The 20101-nt window shown below is 45.1% G+C and overlaps 1 protein-coding gene across 6 annotated transcripts in view; it reads right to left on the bottom strand.

The window, feature by feature from the left end:
- The window catches only part of LOC140728193 (disintegrin and metalloproteinase domain-containing protein 23-like), a 160661-nt gene that overhangs the window by 54514 nt on the left and 86046 nt on the right, over positions 1–20101 (bottom strand). For all 6 annotated transcript variants that reach the window (XM_073046567.1, XM_073046564.1, XM_073046563.1 and 3 more), the window contains exons 11-17: positions 19812–19978; positions 16230–16314; positions 15121–15211; positions 14458–14509; positions 11973–12072; positions 5647–5718; positions 4697–4783 (exon numbers count right to left, since the gene is read on the bottom strand). In XM_073046567.1, the coding sequence (XP_072902668.1) occupies positions 4697–4783; positions 5647–5718; positions 11973–12072; positions 14458–14509; positions 15121–15211; positions 16230–16314; positions 19812–19978 (654 nt within the window). The remainder of the gene's footprint in view (positions 1–4696; positions 4784–5646; positions 5719–11972; positions 12073–14457; positions 14510–15120; positions 15212–16229; positions 16315–19811; positions 19979–20101) is intronic.

The raw sequence follows: 20101 nt of genomic DNA, 5'->3' as shown, positions 1-20101 counted from the left end.
TCAGCTGTCTGTGGCTATGAATTCCACAGATCCATCACCCTCTCACCAAAGAAATTCCTCCTCATCTCTGTTCTAAAGGGATCTCCTTCTATTCTGAGTCTGTGCTAAAGGGACCTAGACTCCCCCACTATTGGAAACACCTTCTCCATGTCCACTCTAAGCGTTTCAATATTCGGTAGTTTTCAATGAGATTTCCCTCATTCTTCTAAACTCCAGCAAGTACAGGCCCAGAGCCATCAAAAGCTGCTCAGACATTAACCTTTTCATTCTTGGAATCATTGTTGCAAAACTCTTCTGGACCCTCTTTAATGCCAGCACATCCTTCCTTAGATTACAGATCCAAAATTGCTCACAATGCTCCAGATGCAGTCTGACCAACACCTTAGTAAGGCTCAGAATTATATCCTTGCTTTTATATTCTAGTCCTCTCAAGTTTTCCTTCCTTACCAAGGACTCAACCTACAAATGAGAGAATATTCTCAAGGAATGATGATTGGTGACAGCTCCAAAGCAAATGGATACCACAGAGAATGCGTAGCACACAGGTCAGCTGTTTGAGCTATCACCTCAGAGTGACAGAAACCCTACGTGTTCTACTTGAGACCTGCTGGATCTCTGGTTTCCTCCCACATCACAAAGGCATACAGGGTGGTGGGTTAACTGGCAGCCGTAAATTTCCCCCAGTTATGTAGACGATTCTTGGAATCCGAGGGAAGTTTTGGCAATGTGGAGAAAATACGATGAAATTAGTTCTAAGTTCAAAGTAAGTTTATTATCAAATTACATAGATGCCGAGATTCAATTTCTTGTGGGCATACACAGTAAATCTAAGGAACACAATAGAATCAATGAAAGACCGCACCCAACAGGACAGACAAACAACCAGTGAGCAAAAGACAACAAATACCAAACAAAAGTAAGCAATGAATATCAAGAGTATGAAATGAACAGATCTTGAAAGTGAGTCCAGCCAGAAGAGACCATGGCCAGGATGGCGGGGGCCCTCGATGATGGATGCTGCTTTCCAGCAACAGTGCTCTATGGTGGGGATGGCTTTACCCATGATGGACTGGGCCACACCCGCTACGTTTTTTGTAGGATTTTCCGTTCAAAGGCATTGGTGTTTCCGTAACAGGCCGTGATGCAACCAATCAATATATTCTTCACTCAATCAATATATTCTTCACTACATGTCTATAAAAGTTTGTCAAAGTTTTAGATACCATGCTGAAATTTTGCAAACTTCTAAGGAAGCAGAGGTGTTGCTGTGCTTTTTTTCATAACTGCACTTAAGTGCTGGACAGATCTTTTAAATTGTAACACCGTAGAATTTAAAGTTGCTGACTCTCCCCACCTCTGAACTTCCAATGAGGAGTGGCTCATGGACCTTCAATTTCTTCCTCTTAAAGTCAATAATCCACTTGCTAGTCTTGTTGACACTGAATGAGACGTTGTCGTTATGGCATCACTCGATCAGATTTTCAATCTCCCTCCTATATGCTAATTTGTTACCACCTTTGATTTGGTCAACGACAGTGGTGTTGTTAGCAAACTTAAGAACGGCATTAGAGCTGTGCTCAATCTCACAGCCATAAGTGTAAAGCGAGTAGAGCAGGGGGCTGAGCACACAGCCTTGTGATGCACCTGTGCTGATGAAAATTGTGGAGGAGATATTGCTGCCAATCCAAACTGACTGGGGTCTGCAAGTGAGGAAATTGAGGATCCAATTGCACAATGAGGTATTGAGGCCAAGGCCTTGAAGCTTATTAATTAGTTCTGAGGGAGGACAGAACAGGTGTCCCCCGTTTTTCGAACGTTTGCTTTACGACACCTTGCTGTTATGAAAGACCTACATTAGTTATCTGTTTTTGCTAACAGAAAGTGTTTTCACTGTTAAAGGCAGCATACAAAAAAGGCAGTGCGCACCCCGAGAAGCCAAGCTCCTCCCCCGGAACTGCATTCTAGCCGCCATTGCTTAAACACGTGCCTGTGAGCATCTGTGCTTTATGTCGATTTATTTTGTGCATCCGTTAGCAAGATGAGTTCTAAGGTATCGGAAAAGCTTAAAAGAGCTCGTAAGGGTGTTACACTTAGCGTAAAACTAGACATAATTAGATAGATAGATAGATAGATACTTTATTCATCCCCATGGGGAAATTCAACTTTTTTTTCCAATGTCCCATACACTTGTTGTAGCAAAACTAATTACATACAATACTTAACTCAGTAAAAAGTATGATATGCATCTAAATCACTATCTCAAAAAGCATTAATAATAGCTTTTAAAAAGTTCTTAAGTCCTGGCGGTTGAATTGTAAAGCCTAATGGCATTGGGGAGTATTGACCTCTTCATCCTGTCTGAGGAACATTGCATCGATAGTAACCTGTCGCTGAAACTGCTTCTCTGTCTCTGGATGGTGCTATGTAGAGGATGTTCAGAGTTTTCCATAATAGCCTACGAAGTAAGGACATAGTGAGTTTGACTAAAGGTTTGTGGAAGTTGATGAAAATGATGTTGAAGAGGTTTTGGCATCCTATGACCAAGAACTGACAGATGAAGAGCTGATGCAATTGCAAGAGGAAAGGATAACAATCGAAACTGAACACAGTAGCGAACGACCCGAAAGTGATGTCGTCCAGGAACTGAACATGAAGCAATTGCTTGAGATTTTCGCTGTGATTGACAACACTGCAATGATTGCAGGGAAGTATGACTTTAATTTTGAAAGGGTATGTAGGCTTAGGTCATATTTGCAGGATGGTTTGAGTGCTTACAAAGAACTGTATGATAGAAAAATGAGTGAGGCTAAGCAGTCAAGCATACTGTCGTTTTTCAAGCCTTCCACATCAGCCACAGCAGATGACGAATCTCGACCTTCGACATCGAGGCAGGCAGACATAGAAGAAGGTGACCTGCCTGCCCTGATGGAAGCAGATGACGATCAGATGACACCCCAGTCTCCCACCACACCAACCTCCGCCGACTCAGCCTAACACACCATCATCAGTGTGCTCGCTGTCTTCCCGATTCCGGTAAGTGAAACTACACTGTACATACGTTATTTCTACTTTATATAGGCTGTGTATTTATCATATCATTCCTACTTTTACTATATGTTACTGTTATTTTAGGTTTTATGTGTTATTTGGCATGATTTGGTAGGTTACTTTTTGGGTCTGCAATCGCTCACAGATTTTTCCCATATAAATAAATGGTAATTGCTTCTTCACTTTACGACATTCCAGCTTACGAACCATTTCATAGAAACGCTCTACCTTCAGATAGCAGGGGAAATCTGAATTGAATGTTGATAAAGAGCATCTTGATATATGCATCTTTGCTGTCCAGATGTTCCTGGGTCGAATGAAGAGTCAATGAAATGGCACCTGCTGTGTGCAATTTGTGCTGGTAGGCGAATTGGAGCAGATCCAAGTAACTTCTCAGAAAGGAGTGATATGTTTCATTACCAGTCTCTCAAAACATCATAGTGGATGTAAGTGCTACTGGACGATAGTCATTAATGGAGGTTATCACATTCTTGTGAGGCACCAGTATAATTGAAGCCTGTTTGAAGCAGGTGGGTAACTCAGACTGCTGAAGCAAGAGGTTAAAGATATCGATGAACACTCCAGCCAGTTGATCAGCACAGGTCTTCAGTACTCGACCAGGTACCCCACCTGGGCTAGATGCTTTCTGTGGGCTCACTCTCCTAAAGGATGCTCTCACGTTGGCCTCAGAGACTGAAATCACAGGTTCATTAAGGGCTGTGGGAGTTAGTGGTGGTTTTTCCACGATTTGACAGTCAAAGCAAGCACCGAAAGTGTTGAGATCATCTGGAAGTGAAGCCCTGTTGTCACCTATGTCACTTTGTAAGAGGTGACAGCATTCAAACCTGCCTGTAAGATGGCTTTCTGGAGATCATATCTGGACTTCTTGTATCTTACTTGTCACCAGACCTGAATGACTCCGATCTGACCTTCAGCAGAATGAGAATCTCATGGTTGATCCAGGGCTTCTGGTTGGGGAAGACTCTGAATGATTTAGTGGGACACACTTGTCCATGACTGTTGTTATAAAGTCCACGACAACCATGGTGTATTCATTTACATCCTCTAATGAGTCACTGAACACGGCCCAATCCACTAGTTTGAAGCAATCATACAGCTGCTCCTCTACCTCCTGCACCCACCTCTTTATTGTCCTGATCTCTGCAGCCTTGCTCTGTAGCCTCTGCCTGTATACAGGTAGGAGAAGGACAGACAAGTGATCAGATTTTCTGGGCATGGAATGATAGGCATTCCTTACCGTAGTATAGGAAGGGTCTAGTGTGTTGGGACCCCTGGGGAGAGGAGATTTCATTCCTTTGAGTTTCGGCCTGGCTCGGAGTCCACTCCTCCTCTCTCGCTTCTGACCAAGGAGATGCACCTTCATCCATGTAAAGGCGCTGTATTTTTTATGTTTGAGAATTAAATATGCCGAATCCTTCAGAGGATCGCGAAAGCGCCGGTTCATTAAGACGGTTCAGAGGTACATTGATCAGTGTAAATGGGCAGCTGATGACTTGGAGCACACGCGCACGTACACAAATACTCGTTACCACAACCGGGGAGGGGGTCGTCGGACTTGCCCCGTGGAGCTCCCCCCAGGAGGCCCGCGCAGCTTCACGAGGTTACACGGCACCGGCTAATCCACTACCTGGCAAGTGTGATTGCAGCAGGGTCCATCACTGCAGTGGGCACCATTGGCAAGTGAGCACTTCTTACAACAGGTCCCGAAGCACTCCTGGGGGAGGGAACAGAGACAAGGGAGAGTCACACCCGGCTCTGATACTGAAGGTGGACATTATGCAGCAACAACATAGCATGCCAGCGTCCATGATTCACAAGTAACTCTTCCTATTGTCCTATTACCTTTTCCCTCACCTGTTTATCTCACTTCCTCTTCATGTATTTGAACCACTCCAAGGAGATTTCCTCTGCATTCCCAAAATATTACTTTTCCTGCACATATGATTCCTTCGTTCTACCTAACAATAAAGTCCTCTAGTGTGCTATCTGAACACACACTGTGTGGCTTTCAGCAGCCCAGTGTACTGGACAAGTCTTGCCTGCCCACCCTGTACAGGAAAAAGCTCAGATAAAAAGAAACACTAAGAAACACATTCAAACACGGGTTCTCCCACTTGGCCACCCATCCGTGGACTGGAACAGCTCCCCGTCAGACCAGTAACGTGGATCACAATTACTTCAGCATTTTGGAAGGGGGACAAGATTTTTTCTCATTTGGTTTGCAGGAGTCAAGTACTTAAGTGTTAAGAAATCATTGGATGCGGTGGGGGGCGGGGCGTTGACACTGTGGGAGAACAAGCAGCAAATGGGCATCTACTAAAGTTAAGGGAGTCATTTACTTATGATGCCATCCTCCAGTAGCAGGGAACCACGGGTTCTGTGAGGTACAGTTGTCATTGACCAGACTGCCAGCCAGGAATAACCTGGTTTTTCACATTGCCCAACATCGCCAACTCTACCATCAGTCTTGCCATCTTCACACCCTCCATCTGGGGGGGGGGGGGGTCAGGGCAGCTGAAACATAAAGCAGACCTCAACAATCAGAAGCAAGGAAAGAGATGCACACTCTGTACCTACCATTCGCAGTCCGCAGTCACATTCTTCCCCGGACTCCACGTATCCATTGCCACACTCTGTGGTTTCATAGAGCTGCAACAACAGCAGGAGAGAAGTTACACGGTTATCACTCTGCTTATAATCAAGAACAGATACTGGATTCTTGGGCAGGTGTGCCTCCCCCACCTGAGCTGACTGTAACACCTTCTCCATTACCTGACAGAGTTTTAGTCCTAATTTCTTTCAGTCCACACAAGACCTTCCAAAGTCTTGTGCTTCACGTGCACTAGTATTTGGCATAATTCTGGGCCCCAAACAGTCCTTCCGGGTGAGGAAACACTTCATCTACGAGTCTGCTGGGGTCGTGTACTGTGTCCAGTGCTCCCGATGCGGCCTCCTCTACACTGGTGAGACCTGTCGTAAATTGGGGACCGCTTCGTTAAGCACCTCCGCTCAGACCACAAAAAGTGGAACTTCCCGCTGGCCAAACATTTTAATTCCAATTCTCAATCCAACATGTTGGTCCATGGCCTCCTCTCGTGCCACAATGAGGCCACCCTCAGGGTGGAGGGGTAACACCTTATATTCCATCAGGGTAGCCTCCAAACTAATGGCATGAATATCAATATCTTCTTCCAATAAAAAAAAAGATAATTCTCCTTCCCCTCTTCTTCTATTCCCCACTCTAGCCTCTTACATCTTCTTACCTGCTCATCACCTCCCCCTGGGTCCTCTTCTCCTATAGTCCATTCTCATCTCCCATCAGATTCCTTCCTCTCCAGCCCTTTACCTTTCCTACCCACCTGGCTTCCCCTATCACCTTCTAGCTGTCCTCCTTCTCTCCCCCCACCTTTTTATTTGGTGCCTTTCCCCTTCCTTTCCAGTCCTGAAGAAGGGTCTCCACCTGAAACGTCAATTGCTTATTTCTTTCCATTGATGCTGTCTGACCTGCTGAGTTCCTCCAGCATCTTGAGAGTGTTGCTTTGGATTTCCAGCATCTGGAGAAGCTCTTGTGTTTAGGATAATAACTAGCTGGGTCTCAGTAGGCTGAATCATCTATTTTTGTGCTGTATCTTTCTATGACTCTGCAGTCCACATGCTAAGTCCCCAAATACAATTACTGATTGATTTGTTTTCCTTAGTAATCCAATGACTTATTGTATACATGAAATTCTAAGCCCACAACTGTAACTATTTTACGGGCTGGGTTGAACTGGGGCAGGTCACCTGACAATAGTTTGGACCATATCTGGGAACCCCTGCTACCAGCTTGCTTCAGGGAGCGGGCACGCACCCAGATGGAGATTGAGCACTCGTGGCTCTAAAATCACCAAGACCCTGCCCACTTCCGCAGATTACCAGAAACTCCAGGACACAACCACAGTACTCCAAGATATACCAAGGAAACAAGAATAAAGAGACAGGAAAACGAGGCTTAGAATCATTGATTTCTGTAAGGATAACAATTGTTTTGGTGCGTTTTGTTTTCATTTTATCAGTAATTCATTTAAAAGTAAGGTTTGGTTGCAAGAGAAGTAAGATAATGAATTTACTACACCATAGATTAGCGTGAAAGATTTAAGAATATATAACCACATCCTGTTGTTTCACAGTTCAGGAAAAGGAAGAAAAGGAAGACAACACAAGAAATGCTGTTTACACGCACATTTGATAAGACTCATAGAGCCATGAAGACATGCAGTACACAATCAGGCCCTTTGGTACCGTCATCCACCTATTTACACTAATCCCATTTTGTTCTCCCCACCTTCCCATCAACTTCCTCCCAAATTCTAGGACAGGAGGGGCAATTTACAAACCAACTACCTAGCAACCTGCTTGATTCGGGGATGCGGGAGGAAAACAGACCACCTCTAAGTAATCCATGCCTTCTCTGACAGAACATGCAAGCTCCATGGAGACAGTCAGGATCGAACCCGAGTTGCTGGAGCAATGAAGTACTAGATGAACCACTGTGCCTCCAATATATTCCAATGTACATCACTCACTTGGACTGTTTGTGTGAGAGAGAGTACACCGCTGCAGTTTTTGCTGTCACCTGCGTCAATAACTGGGAAATAAAGTTGGTGATTCTTGAAAGCATCACTCTGCTTATAATCAAGAACAGATATTGGATTCTTGGGCGGGTGTGCTTCCCCCACCTGAGATGACTGTAACACCTTCTCCAATACCTGACAGAGCTTTGGTCCTAATTTCTTTCACTGTCCACACAAGACCTTCCAAAGCCTTGTGCTTCACGTGCACTAGTATTTGGCATCATTTTTCACTGCTAAATGTTGCAAGATACAAATTCAAAAGGACGTTTGAACACTGTGAATTACAAAGTTGTGATGGTGAGATTTACGCCAAGGGATTAAAGTAAAAAATTAAAATATCTGTATTGCTGGTCATTGTGCATCCTCTTCCGAGCAACCCTGCGTAAGAGTTACGTTACAGGTTCTTTCAGATAAACTGCTGCATAATATCCAACAGCCTGACTCCAAGCAGCAATTGTAACTTCAGCAGAAGAATGTCCATAAGATTCTTTTATTCAGAAGAGTGAAAAATAGCATTTAAATCAGATACACCTGGCCAGTGACTTACCAAGAGAAAATGAACCAATGCAAGTTGTACTTTTATGGGTTACCTATTTTTTCCCCTCAGTAAAATACTGATTCCCTTCATTTAGTTGGGACACTATGCCACCTATTTGGGACAGGAGACTGTGCTGAACTAGTGTCATTTGTGTGCAGTTAGTTGTGTGGCCATTAGACACTACAAGGTGCTTGGAGTTTTTAAATAGCATCACTTGCATGTGTCTGTATTCAAAAAACAGTGATTTTTGTCACTGATAATTGGCAAGGAATAAACATTAAGGCAATTCAGAACTGATTTCCTCATTGAAGTTTCAAGCATTCAGTCTTGGAGATGCCAGAAACACTGAGGAGTAAAAATGAAATGATTGCACTCCTTCAGCAAGTTAGTAACTATGAAGAATTTGAAGATATGAACAATCATCTTGAATGCTGCAATAAAAATGAATACTTGCAGGATGCAATCATCAAAAGCATTACAGCAAGTCAGTCCATTATTTGCATTAAGTGTTTGCACTGATTTTGTTCATTTACAGTTAATCAAGAGAATACAACAGTGTACACTGGATGAATTCCTCCATCGATAACTATTAGGAACTATTACACAGTTTTACAGTACTGTAGTAGTATTGGCAGTGCACTAACTTGTTCTGTATGTCATTTAAATAAATAATTTATAACCCAGTTAAACATCAGTTTGTCTTTTTCTAAATATGGTTTTTAACTATTTCCATGAAACTTTGACTAATTGGGCCAAAATGTACTGGTCCCAATGTGTCCCAACTAACAGGAAATATAGTTTGCTTGTTCCTTAAAATCTGGTTCCTGGACATTCTGATCATTGGATCTTTAGTACACACGAACTTAGAAATATTAAAAACAAAATAAAGTTTTACTGAAACTGAGCCAAGTCTATTTATCATAATGGAAATTTCTCTGAAGCACAAGTCATTACCCACTGTCTATTCATGACATCACTGAAGGAAAGATTTTTAAATTTGCTGGGATATTTCTGAGCTTCCAGTTGCCGACTGCTTTTAGAACCCTGTCCCACTCCTGCTCTCACCTGTCTGTGACCTCCCACAGAAGTCTAATGTAAGCTTAAAGAAAAGTATCTCATAGAAACATAGAAAACCAACAGCACAATACAGGCCCTTCGGCCCACAATGCTGTGCCGAACATGTACTTACTTTAGAAATTATCTAGGGTTACCTATAGCCCTCTATTTTACTAAGCTCCATGTACCTATCCAGGAGTCTCTTAAAAGACCCTATTGTTTTGACCTCCACCACCATTGCCAGCAGCCCATTCTACACACTCACCACCCTCTGTGTAAAAAACTTACCCCTGACATCTCCTCTGTACCTACTTTCAAGCACCTTAAAACTGTGCCCTCTCGTGTTTGCCATTTCAGCTCCGGGAAAAAGCCTCTGACTATCCACATGATCAATGCCTCTCATCATCTTATACACCTCTATCAAGTCACCTCTCATCCTCCATCGCTCCAAGGAGAAAAAGCGAAGTTCACTCAACCTATTTCCATAAGGCATGCTCCCCAATCCAGACAGGGTGTAAATCTCCTCTGCACCCTTTCTATGAGGGGTGATTGATAAGTTTGTGGCCTAAGATAGAAGGAGTCAATTTTAGAAAAACTAGCACATTTATTTTTCAAAATAGTCCCCTCCTACATTTACACACTTAGTCCAGCAGTTGTGGAGCATATGGATCTTGGACCTCCAGAAAGAGTCCACAGCAGGGGTGACTGATAAGTTTGTGGCCTAAGGTAGAAGGAGATGAGTTACACAGCTCTTGTTACATGCACATGCAGTTCAACTCTTTAAGTGATTATGCAGAAAGTTTGAAGTTAATAACTCATCAGGGGTGATTGATAAGTTTGTGGCCCAAGTTAGAAGGAGGTAAGAGTTATTAACTTCAAACTTACTGCATAATCACTCTAAGAGTTGACCTGCATGTGCATGTAACAAGCAGCAACTTTGAGTGTCCTATGGTCTCGGACCCCAAGATCCCTCTGATCCTCCACATTGCCAAGAGTCTGACCATTAATACTGTATTCTGCCATCATATTTGACCTACCAAAATGAACCATTTCACACTTATCTGGGTTGAACTCCATTTGCCACTTCTCAGCCCCGTTCTGAATCCTATCAATGTCCCGCTGTAATTTCTGACAGCCCTCCACACTATCCACAACACCTCCAACCTTTGTGTCATCAGCAAATTTACTAACCCATCCCTCCACTTCCTCATCCATGTCATTCATAAAAATCATGAAGAGAAGGGGTCCCAGAACAGACCCGAGGCACACCACTGGTCACCGACTTCCATGCAGAGGATAATCCGTCTACAACCACTCTTTGCCTTCTGTGTGCAAGCCAATTCTGAATCCACAAAGCAAGGTCCCCTTGGATCCCATGCCTCCTTACTTTCTCAATAAGCCTTGCATGGGGTACCTTATCAAATGCCTTGCTAAAATCCATACACACTACATCTACGGCTGTACCTTCATCAATGTGTTTAGTCACATCCTCAAAAAATTCAATCAGGCTCGTAAGGCACAACTTGCCTTTGAAAAAGCCATGCTGACTATTCCTAATCATATTACGCCTCTCCAAATGTTCTTAAATCCTGCCTCTCGGGATCTTCTCCATCAACTTACCAACCACTGAAGTAAGACGATGCATGTAGGACACAATACTCGATCAACAACTTCCGATAATCTCACTTCCATCAGTGCTGTTGATGGTTTATCTTAACATCAACTCTGGTTTTCTCTTTCCACATTCACTGCCTGACCTGCTGGGCATTTCCCATTACTCTCTCTTTCAGGAACAGCCCTAACTTGCATTTCATAGCTTTAGTGTGCACCATTGTTTGTTTCTTCTCACTTTCTAGTTGCCCTCATTAACCTATCAACCAGTTCTGCAAATATTGGGATCACCCCGGACTCACCCGACTGGGAGATATTTCCATTGACTGCATCACCCTCCCTGCAACTTAAAACTTCCCCAGTTCTCATGAAGGGTCTTCAATCAGAAATATTGACTTTGTTTCTCTCTTCACTGATATTACCCAACTGTTGAATGTTTCCAGCACATTTTGTTTTACTTAAGAAAGAGATTACCTTAAGAGAGTAAGTTTCATTTGAGAGGCATATTCTCATCTTCTGTCCTGTAAATAAATAATCTTTCGGTGGTCAACAGGGGCTAATAAAAATGAAGTGACTGTCTGTAATATGGTATACACTTAACTCTTAGGGTAGATTTAGCACTTTACACAGATTACATTCATAGTGATTAGGCTCAAACAACCAAATCATTGGGTAGGTATGTTGATTCTAAATTAGTCTTCACTTGAGGCATCATAGGTCCAGAATCCCAGTTCAAACCTGACCTTGATTGTTAACTGTGTGGAGTTTGCATGCAACTTATGTAACTGTGTTGCTGGGCAGTGGGGTGGGGGAGAGGCGGAGTGAATCAAAAGAGATGTTTGTGATCGGGTGGAGACCAAAGTCATGAAGGTAACACAGTTGCTTCTAGTGACGTTTAGTGAACTGATGAATGAGGGCAGGTTGAGAGGTAAAGGGTCTGGAAGATATGACGAACAGCAGTAGTAGGAAACATGAGATACTGGAAAGGTCCATCAGGTCAGGCTGTACATCTCTACCGATGTTGAAGTTTGAGACAAAGACTGACTGATGGATTAATCTCGATCCTTGGAGTCAGCGAATCCTACCTTTGTTGGTCTGTTGAAGAGACAAGCTCCCCCACCTCTCTGTAGAAACTCTTTGTATTCCATTATGCTGCACCTGGAGAACTTACGGACATGGTAAAACCTGCAGGTGGTGAACAGCAAGAAGGGATGAGAACTCAAACAAACCAGACCCAGTGCCCAACTCTGCCCAATCAAGGCAAGACAATCAACAAAGTCAAATGCGTGCCTAGCAACGGGGTGAAAAGTTACCACAGGCAAAGGTGAAGTTACTATCAAACAGCCATGATCTGATCAGATAGGGGTGTAGTCTCGAGGGGCTGAAGGGCCTTCTCCTGATCCAAAATCATCTGACTGCACAGGTAACTCCAGGGTTGAGCCTGGTATTTCTGTGCCAGTTTGGGTTCAAATGTAAACTGCAGCCCCTCCATGGCTGACACAAATTGGAGCCCAACCCACACCCCTTCCCGACCCAATCTGATGCAGTTGCATTTGTACAATTGCTGGAAAAAGGAAGGTCCCTCACCCCTCCCAATCCTGATAAGCACCTACACCCGCTACCAACTCCCCCCTCAACCTCCCAACAATGGTACTGAGGTCAATATGAACCTCAGGCATCGGAAAGGCTCCCTGATCCTAGAGACAATTGGTAGGGTCAGGGCTGAGTGAGAGTGTGGCAGGGTAGGGGGTGACAAGGGTGGGTGCAGACAGAACTGAGGGAGCAGTGTGGCAGGGGCAGGGCTGAAGGAGAGAATATGATGGGGGTTGGCGATGGTGCTGGGAGCTGCCACTACAGCTCAATCATGGATGTTTCTCCAAAGAACAGTGGGAGTTGGGATCACCATCGACTGTCTGCAAAGGTTAAGGATTTATGGGGACAATCAAATAAGGAGCTGAGGGAGGAAGGAATCGAATGACATGCTGGCACAGTTAGGATAAGAAACACAAACACTGACATTTCTCAGTGGGGCTGAATGGCCTCTCACTGTACTATTTCATCTTAGGGCTTGGGCAGAGTGATGGCTTTCCATCCATAGAAACTAACCCAAGAGTTCTGCCTGTTGGTGTATGCAATTCTTTATCCAGAGCGGACTCTGTGGATTTTCACTAACTAGTGACTGAATTAAATACATTAGTGCATAAGGAATTGCTGTGGGACATTCTCAAAACATTGGCACTCTCACTGCCCCCCCCCAGAGTGGCCTCCCATGGATTGGCTAGACTGAAGCCCCTTGTGTTGAGGTTCAGAGACTCCCCCAGGCTGAGGGTGCTCCTGTTTGCAGTAGAAACAACAGAAGCCTCTCAGCCTCACTGTATCTCTGAAGGGGTCTGGACTTGGTTTGAAATCTACAAAGCTTTTCAAACCAAATGTTCTAAACCACCAAAACTCTTCTTCCTCTCAAAGGGTCACTGGTGGCACACTCAAAGAGCCAGGACTGTCCCTTTGAACGAACAAGAACACACACACACACACTTCCCTTTTGCTCCATTTGCCACTTTCCATCCATCACTGCTCCCCATCCCAGAGTTACACATCATGGAAACATGAGGGACTTGTCCATGCCTACCCGAGCTAGCCCCATGTGCCCACATTTGGCCCACATCCCTCTAAACCTTTCCAGTCTGTCTGTCAACTGTACCCACCTCTACAACTTTCTCTGCCAATTCATTCCACCAGCCCACCACCCCCTTGCATGAAAGAGTTGCCCCTCAGATCCACTTAAATTTTCTGCCTCCCTCCTAAACCCATGCCCTCTAGCTTCCATCTTAGCTGTGTCCCTCATGATTTTATAAACTTCTACAAGGTTACTCCTCACTCTCCATCATTCCAGTGAAAAGACGTCTTTCTTGTAACTCAAGTCCTCCAGCCCTGGCAACATGAAGATTTTCTGCACCCTCTCCAATTTAATCAGGTTGTTCATTTAGAATGGCGACCAGAAATGCACACAATACACTGGGTGCAGTCTCAGAAACCTCTTGTACATCTGTGTCCTAACTCTTGTATTCAGTGCCCCAACCACTGAGGGAATGTGTGCCTTCTCTTCAGCTTTTTACTAGAGAGGGGAGTCCAGCTGTTAGTTCTGTGAGGCAGATAACCCCATCCCTGATGCCACCTCCACCAACGCACACAGTACACCCACTGCCAAGCATTCCCTCCGGCCCACTTACCGCCCCCCTCATCCCTGCCTCAAGACCACTAACCATCCCCCAATGCCTCTGCAACCCCTGTCCCTTTAAAACTCTATGCCACCTCCCTCTCTCCTGACACCCATCTTTTCTCGCATCCCTGCTCCCCAGTCCTCTCTGCCCCACTCACATCATCTCTAGATGGACTGATGGACAGACCATGCACAGGAACCCTGGCTCTGTGTGTGTGTGGGTCTGTGTGTCTGTTCTCACTCCGGCCCATCTGTCCTCGTCAACCAAACACCCCTCTCCCCAACCAGTCTGGGCTTTAAATATTTCTGTTCTGACAGTGCATGATCACTACAGTTCAACAGGACCCTACCCCGTGTCTTCCATGATGCATCCCGCCCAGGAGCCTGGACACTCGCATTCCTCTGAAAAAGAAAAAAAACACACGATGCAGTCAGTTGGCAGGCTCCGGGCCTCCTCCCCTCTCACTGGGGCCCCAATAGGTGGCCAGTGATCCAGCAAATGTAATGGTGGTAGGTTGACACTAATGGAGAGTCCTGGGATAAACACATCCCCAAAATCCTCTCTCAATCCCAGGCCCGGAGAACACACTCCTGCCCCAGAACCTGATCACAGCCTCTCAGGGGTTCTCCTGTCATTGATTTACACAGCCACTAGTCCAGTGCGGTGTTTTGATGTGGCTCTGATAAGTAAGAGGCTTACTGTTGCTATAGGCCGGAAGCCCTCACCCCATACCCCAATAATGTGCAGCTGCAGTGGGGTAACCGACCCCTGTGGATCGCCCCGGATGTGTAGATGAGTGAGGAATTCAGGGTGGGTGGGGGTGAACTGTTGCAAATGAGAGGTAAGTAGCGGGAGAACGAACATAAGGCAGGAACAGGCCCTGTGGATGCACTACCACACCCAAGAGTATGACCATTCCCCCAGGAATCAGAATCCATCCTACTCTTACTGAGAGCTTGCTAATCAGCTTCACTTCAGGAACAATTGCACGAACAACATTAACGGCACTTACTTTTTCTCTTGGACTCGGACTCCCACTGTATACCCAAATTTTGTGCAAGACTCTGCCCGAGTACAACAGTGGTCAACCACATTGGTCCAAACTGGATTGGAAAGATTAAAACATAGACAGTTCTAATTAGTTACGCAGACATCAGACTGTAAGAGATGTCAGTGAAAACAGCCTTTCACTGGCTCACACTAACTATAAATAAAGTAGGTCAAATACGAACAGTTTTCACCAGGACCTCAAAGATACAAATGCAAAATATCTGAAATAAAAAGCATCAAGGGATGGAAACACTCAGCAAGTCAGACAGATTCTGAGCACAGCGAAACAGGGCTTTCACCTTGTCTGCCCTTCCTGGAAGCTGTTTGACCTCTTGAGTGTTTCCAGTACAAAAACGTACTTGTCTGGGTGACATAAGTTGAGGATCTTTGTTTCATTAAAATGTCTATTTGAAATAAATCTGCATTGAAATAAACACAATCTTTTTGAGAAGGCTGTGTCCCCAGAAAATGGGCTACATTGAGTTTCCATAATGTGAAGCTATATGTGGCAAAAAAAAGCATGTCAAAAATATTGTCTTGATTTATCTATGATTTTGCATGTATTCCATGAAGGGGAATTTTATTCTGTATTTCAGATTTTTGGGCAATGAGTTGAGAAATCTAGGAAGCATACATAGTTCCATTACCCAAATGGCCATAATGCATGCACATTCAGTATTAAATGCAAATTAAGGGGACAAAAGTGTGGATGTCCAAACTTAAGAACAAGAGTCAGGCATTGGAAAAATAGCATTGATTTAAGATTAGTCTTAGTGATGGTTGACACGGATTTGGTGAGATGAGGAGGGCTGTTTTCTTCCTGTACCTCCCCGTGACTCCACAACTTTAATGCATCAGTGGGTGATCTTCGATGGAAGAGGTTGAGAGAAAGATGGGAGAGGTGAGGTGGGAGAATAATGGGTTGAAAATGGAGGTAGAGCCTAGGATGCTGGGTCATTAACAGATACAAAATGAGTAGTGCTAATATTAAATGAGTTGGTTAATATTATACAGAAAGCCATTGGTTCCAATTCATGGACAACAGGAAAGGAAAATTGTGGAGGGTCTTACCTCATTCACTCCTACTCCTCGAGTCAGTGAGCAAACCCCTCCGAAGAACGCCATGCTGCTCATGCTGCTCCTAAAGGTGGTGCCTCTGCGAAAACAAATCCAGCAAGCCGGAAACAACGGCAAGTGTTAAATGCAGATAGTGGGTGGATGGGAGAGTAGAAAACAGGCGCTCCACAGAAATAGGTAGGTCTACACAGTACAGCCCACGACAGCCAATCCATGCACAGCCGCGGAGTGACATTCATACCCTCTTCCTGACCCCACCTCATCAGCAACACCTCCTTTGCAAATTTACCTACTTTCCCCTTAACATACCTACACTGTTCACCCCAGGCATTCTGTGTGGTCACTCACTGCTCAAAGGCCTGCACCCCGTCTCTAGGCTACGGTCTTTGTTAGCTGGGTGTTGCAGGGTCCCAAGCTGGGAGAACTGCTCCCAGTCACAGAGATATCCAGTCAGTCTAGCCTCCCTAGAGCAGGGTGCCTGACAATGTGTGGGAATGGATACAGTGGAGGTGCAGCGTTCAAGTTCCAAGGTCTTCAACTAACACTTCAGTGATGCCCCACTGCGGCAGTAAACAAAGTTAAAATTCAAATAATAAACTAACTTGTGGAGATGGGGAGGGGGAGGGGGAGAGACACCCCAGGCACAAACTTGACATGCTCATTGTGAATGGATTGTCCTCTGGGGCATCGGCTGACCCACAACGCAGCACCAAGAAGCAGAAAGAACCTCCTTCGCAGTAAAGTGACTACCCACTTCTTGGTACTGATGGGAACCAGCTGCCTTTGAGCGAGGGGTGTGTTCACGTTCACTCCAGCACCACTAGACACCCTGCAGACTCTCCCCACCACCCTTCACACCAAAAGCAGGACAGCTGCTAATACAGAGAGTGAGAGATGACCTCGGGGTTCAGTGTAATGGTAACACAAGGAGAGAGGTAGTTGGTTCATGGGTTAGGACAGGCTCATTGGGAAGGGTTCAGTGTAATGGTAACACAAGGAGAGAGGTAGTTGGTTCATGGGTTAGGACAGGCTCATTGGGAAGGGTTCAGTGTAATGGTAACACAAGGAGAGAGGTAGTTGGTTCATGGGTTAGGACAGGCTCATTGGGAAGGGTGAACTGATTGAGATGGGAAAGTGGTCAAGTGCCTTTTAGCAGGTTGGGGCAGATCAAGAGTGGATGGTTTTCAGTGCAGTGAGGTTTCCATAGATGAGCCTACTGGATAGGAGAGGAACACTCCTACACCATTCTGCTCTACAAAGCCTCAATCTTACAGACAGAGGCCATTTGGCCTATCAGTCTATGCTAACTCAGAGCAATCCTATCAGTCCCTTACCTCACACTTATCACCACCCACCTACCTTCCCCCTCAACTCCCACCACTCCCTTCCCTCCCCCCCCAACCACCACATGGAATAATTTGCAGCAGCTAATTAACCTACCAATCTGCACATCTTTCGGATGTGGGACGAGACCAGAGAGTCTGGAGGAAACCCACTCGGTCACACAGGGAAACACCACGCAGGCAGAGCCCGAGGTCAGGATGGAACCTGGATCTCTGGAGCTTGTAGCTGGAACACTGACTATTTCAAATCTGCTACCACGTCCTTCCTTGGCCTATCCTCTGGCAGCCCCCCATCTCACAGTGCTCTGAGATAACTGCACTTCTGTTCGATATCTGTACTGCAACTGAAGCCTTTGAACTCTGGAGCATTTCATCTCCCATGCCCTCGCCCAGAGCCTGCACCTTCAAACAACGGTTTGGGGACCTCTCACACTACCTCTTCATATACACTGCTGTTGAGCTCCGCTGGCCACAGACTCGGCCAAGTGCCACAGAGTGATTTAGTGTGGAGAAGGCTACGCAGGTTGATAAGGTGGTTATTGTGTGTTGGACGTCATTCAGCGGGGAAGTGAGTTCAAAAGCTGCAAAGTCATGTTGCAAAACTCACAAAGCCCTGGTTAGATCACACTTTAAATTGTGTTCAGTCCTGGTCGCCTCATTATAGGAATGATGCAGAATTGTTAGAGAGAATACAGAGGAGATTTATCAGGCTGCTGCCTGGATTAGAGAGCACGTCTTAAGAGGATATGTTGAGCGAGCTGGGGCTTTTCTCTTTGGAGAGAAGGATGACTGGAGGTGTACAAAATGATAAGAGGTATCATCAAGACAATAGCCAGAGCCTTTTATCCCCAGGCCAGAACAAGCTAATACAAGCATTCATAATTTTAAGGTGATTGGAGGGAAGTATAGGGATGATGTCAGAGGTAGGTGTGTGGAACATCCTCCAGGGGTGGTGGTAGAAGCAGATACCATTAAATCATAGGACACAGGAGCAGGAGCAGAATTAGGCCATTCAGCCCATCGAGTCTGCTCTGCCATTTCATCATGGCTAATATATTATCCCTCTCAACCCCATTCTCCTGTTTCCTCCTTGTAACTTCTGATGCCCTGCCTAATTAACAACCTATCAACCTCTGCTTTAAATATATCCAATGACTTGGCCTCCAAAGCCATCTGTGGCAATGGATTTCACAGATACACCATTCTCTGGCTAAAGAAATTCCTTTTCATCTCTGTTCCAAAGGGATATCCTTCTATTCTGAGGCTGTGCTCTCTGGTCCTAGACTCCCCCACAACAGGAAACATCCTCTCCACATCCACTCTACCATGTCCTTTAATAGGTTTCAATGAGATTCCTCCCTCATTCTCCTCAAAAAGTACAGGCCCAGATCCATCAAAAGCTCTACAAATGTTAACCCTTTCAGAATAATTTTCGTGAACCTCCTCTGGACCCTCTCCAATGTCAGCAAACCTTTTCTTAAATGAGGGGCCAGAAACTGCTCACAATACACCAAGTGCAGTCTGACTAAAGCCTTATAAAGTCTCAGCATCACATCCTTGCTTTTATATTTTAGTCCTCTCAAAATGAATGCTAACATTGTATTTGCCTTCCTCACCACTGACTCAACCTGCAAGTTAACCTTTAGGTAATCATGCACGAGGACTCCCAAGTTCCTTTGCATCTCTGATTTCCCAATTTTCTCCCTGTTTAGAAAATACTCTATGTCTTTATTCCTCCTAGCAAAATGCATGACTGTACACCTCCTATGCTATCTTCTGCCTGTCACTAATTTGCCCATTCCCTTAACCTATTTAAGTTCTTCTGTAGACACCCTGCTTCCTCAACACTACCTGCCCCTCCAACTATCTTCGTATTGTCCACAAACATGGTCACAAAAACCATCAATTTTATCATCCAAATCAGTAACATACAATGTAAAAAGAAGCAACACTGACACCTGCAGAACTCCATTAGTCACTAGCAGCCAAGCAGAAAAGGCCCCTTTTATTCCCAATCTTTGCCTCCAGTCAGCCAAAAGGGGGCATATGTTGGAGAGATTTAAGAAACTCTTAGACAGGATTGATAGAAAAATGGAGGGCTGTGAAGGAGGGAATGGTTAAGTTGATCTCGGAGTAGGTTAAAACGTTCTGAGCACAACATCATGAGCCAAAGTACTTGCACTGTGCTGTACTGTTCTATGTAAGGCACGATGGAAGAGAAGAAAGCACTCACGAGAGCAGCTGGACCGAGTCGGCATGCTCCTTCACAAACTGTTGCCTGTACTTGGAGAAGCTGCGCAGGGTCTTCGCCTGGTCCTGGCCCACCTCAATCCGGTCCTTGTCCGACCATGTCTCCATGGCGACCAGCACCACCCTGGTGTTCAGCTGCTCCTTGAAGATCTGCAAGACAGGAGGACAGGAGCGGTACAGGAGTGGAACACTGGGTAAATGGAGAGTTATCCAATCCAATCAGTGGAGACACAAGGGTAAAGCAGGAGACATACATGGGGGAGGAGACGCTAT

Source organism: Hemitrygon akajei, chromosome 5 (genome assembly GCF_048418815.1).
Source record: "Hemitrygon akajei chromosome 5, sHemAka1.3, whole genome shotgun sequence".
Classification (NCBI taxonomy): domain Eukaryota; kingdom Metazoa; phylum Chordata; class Chondrichthyes; order Myliobatiformes; family Dasyatidae; genus Hemitrygon; species Hemitrygon akajei.
This window is presented reverse-complemented; position numbering and strand designations above follow the sequence as displayed.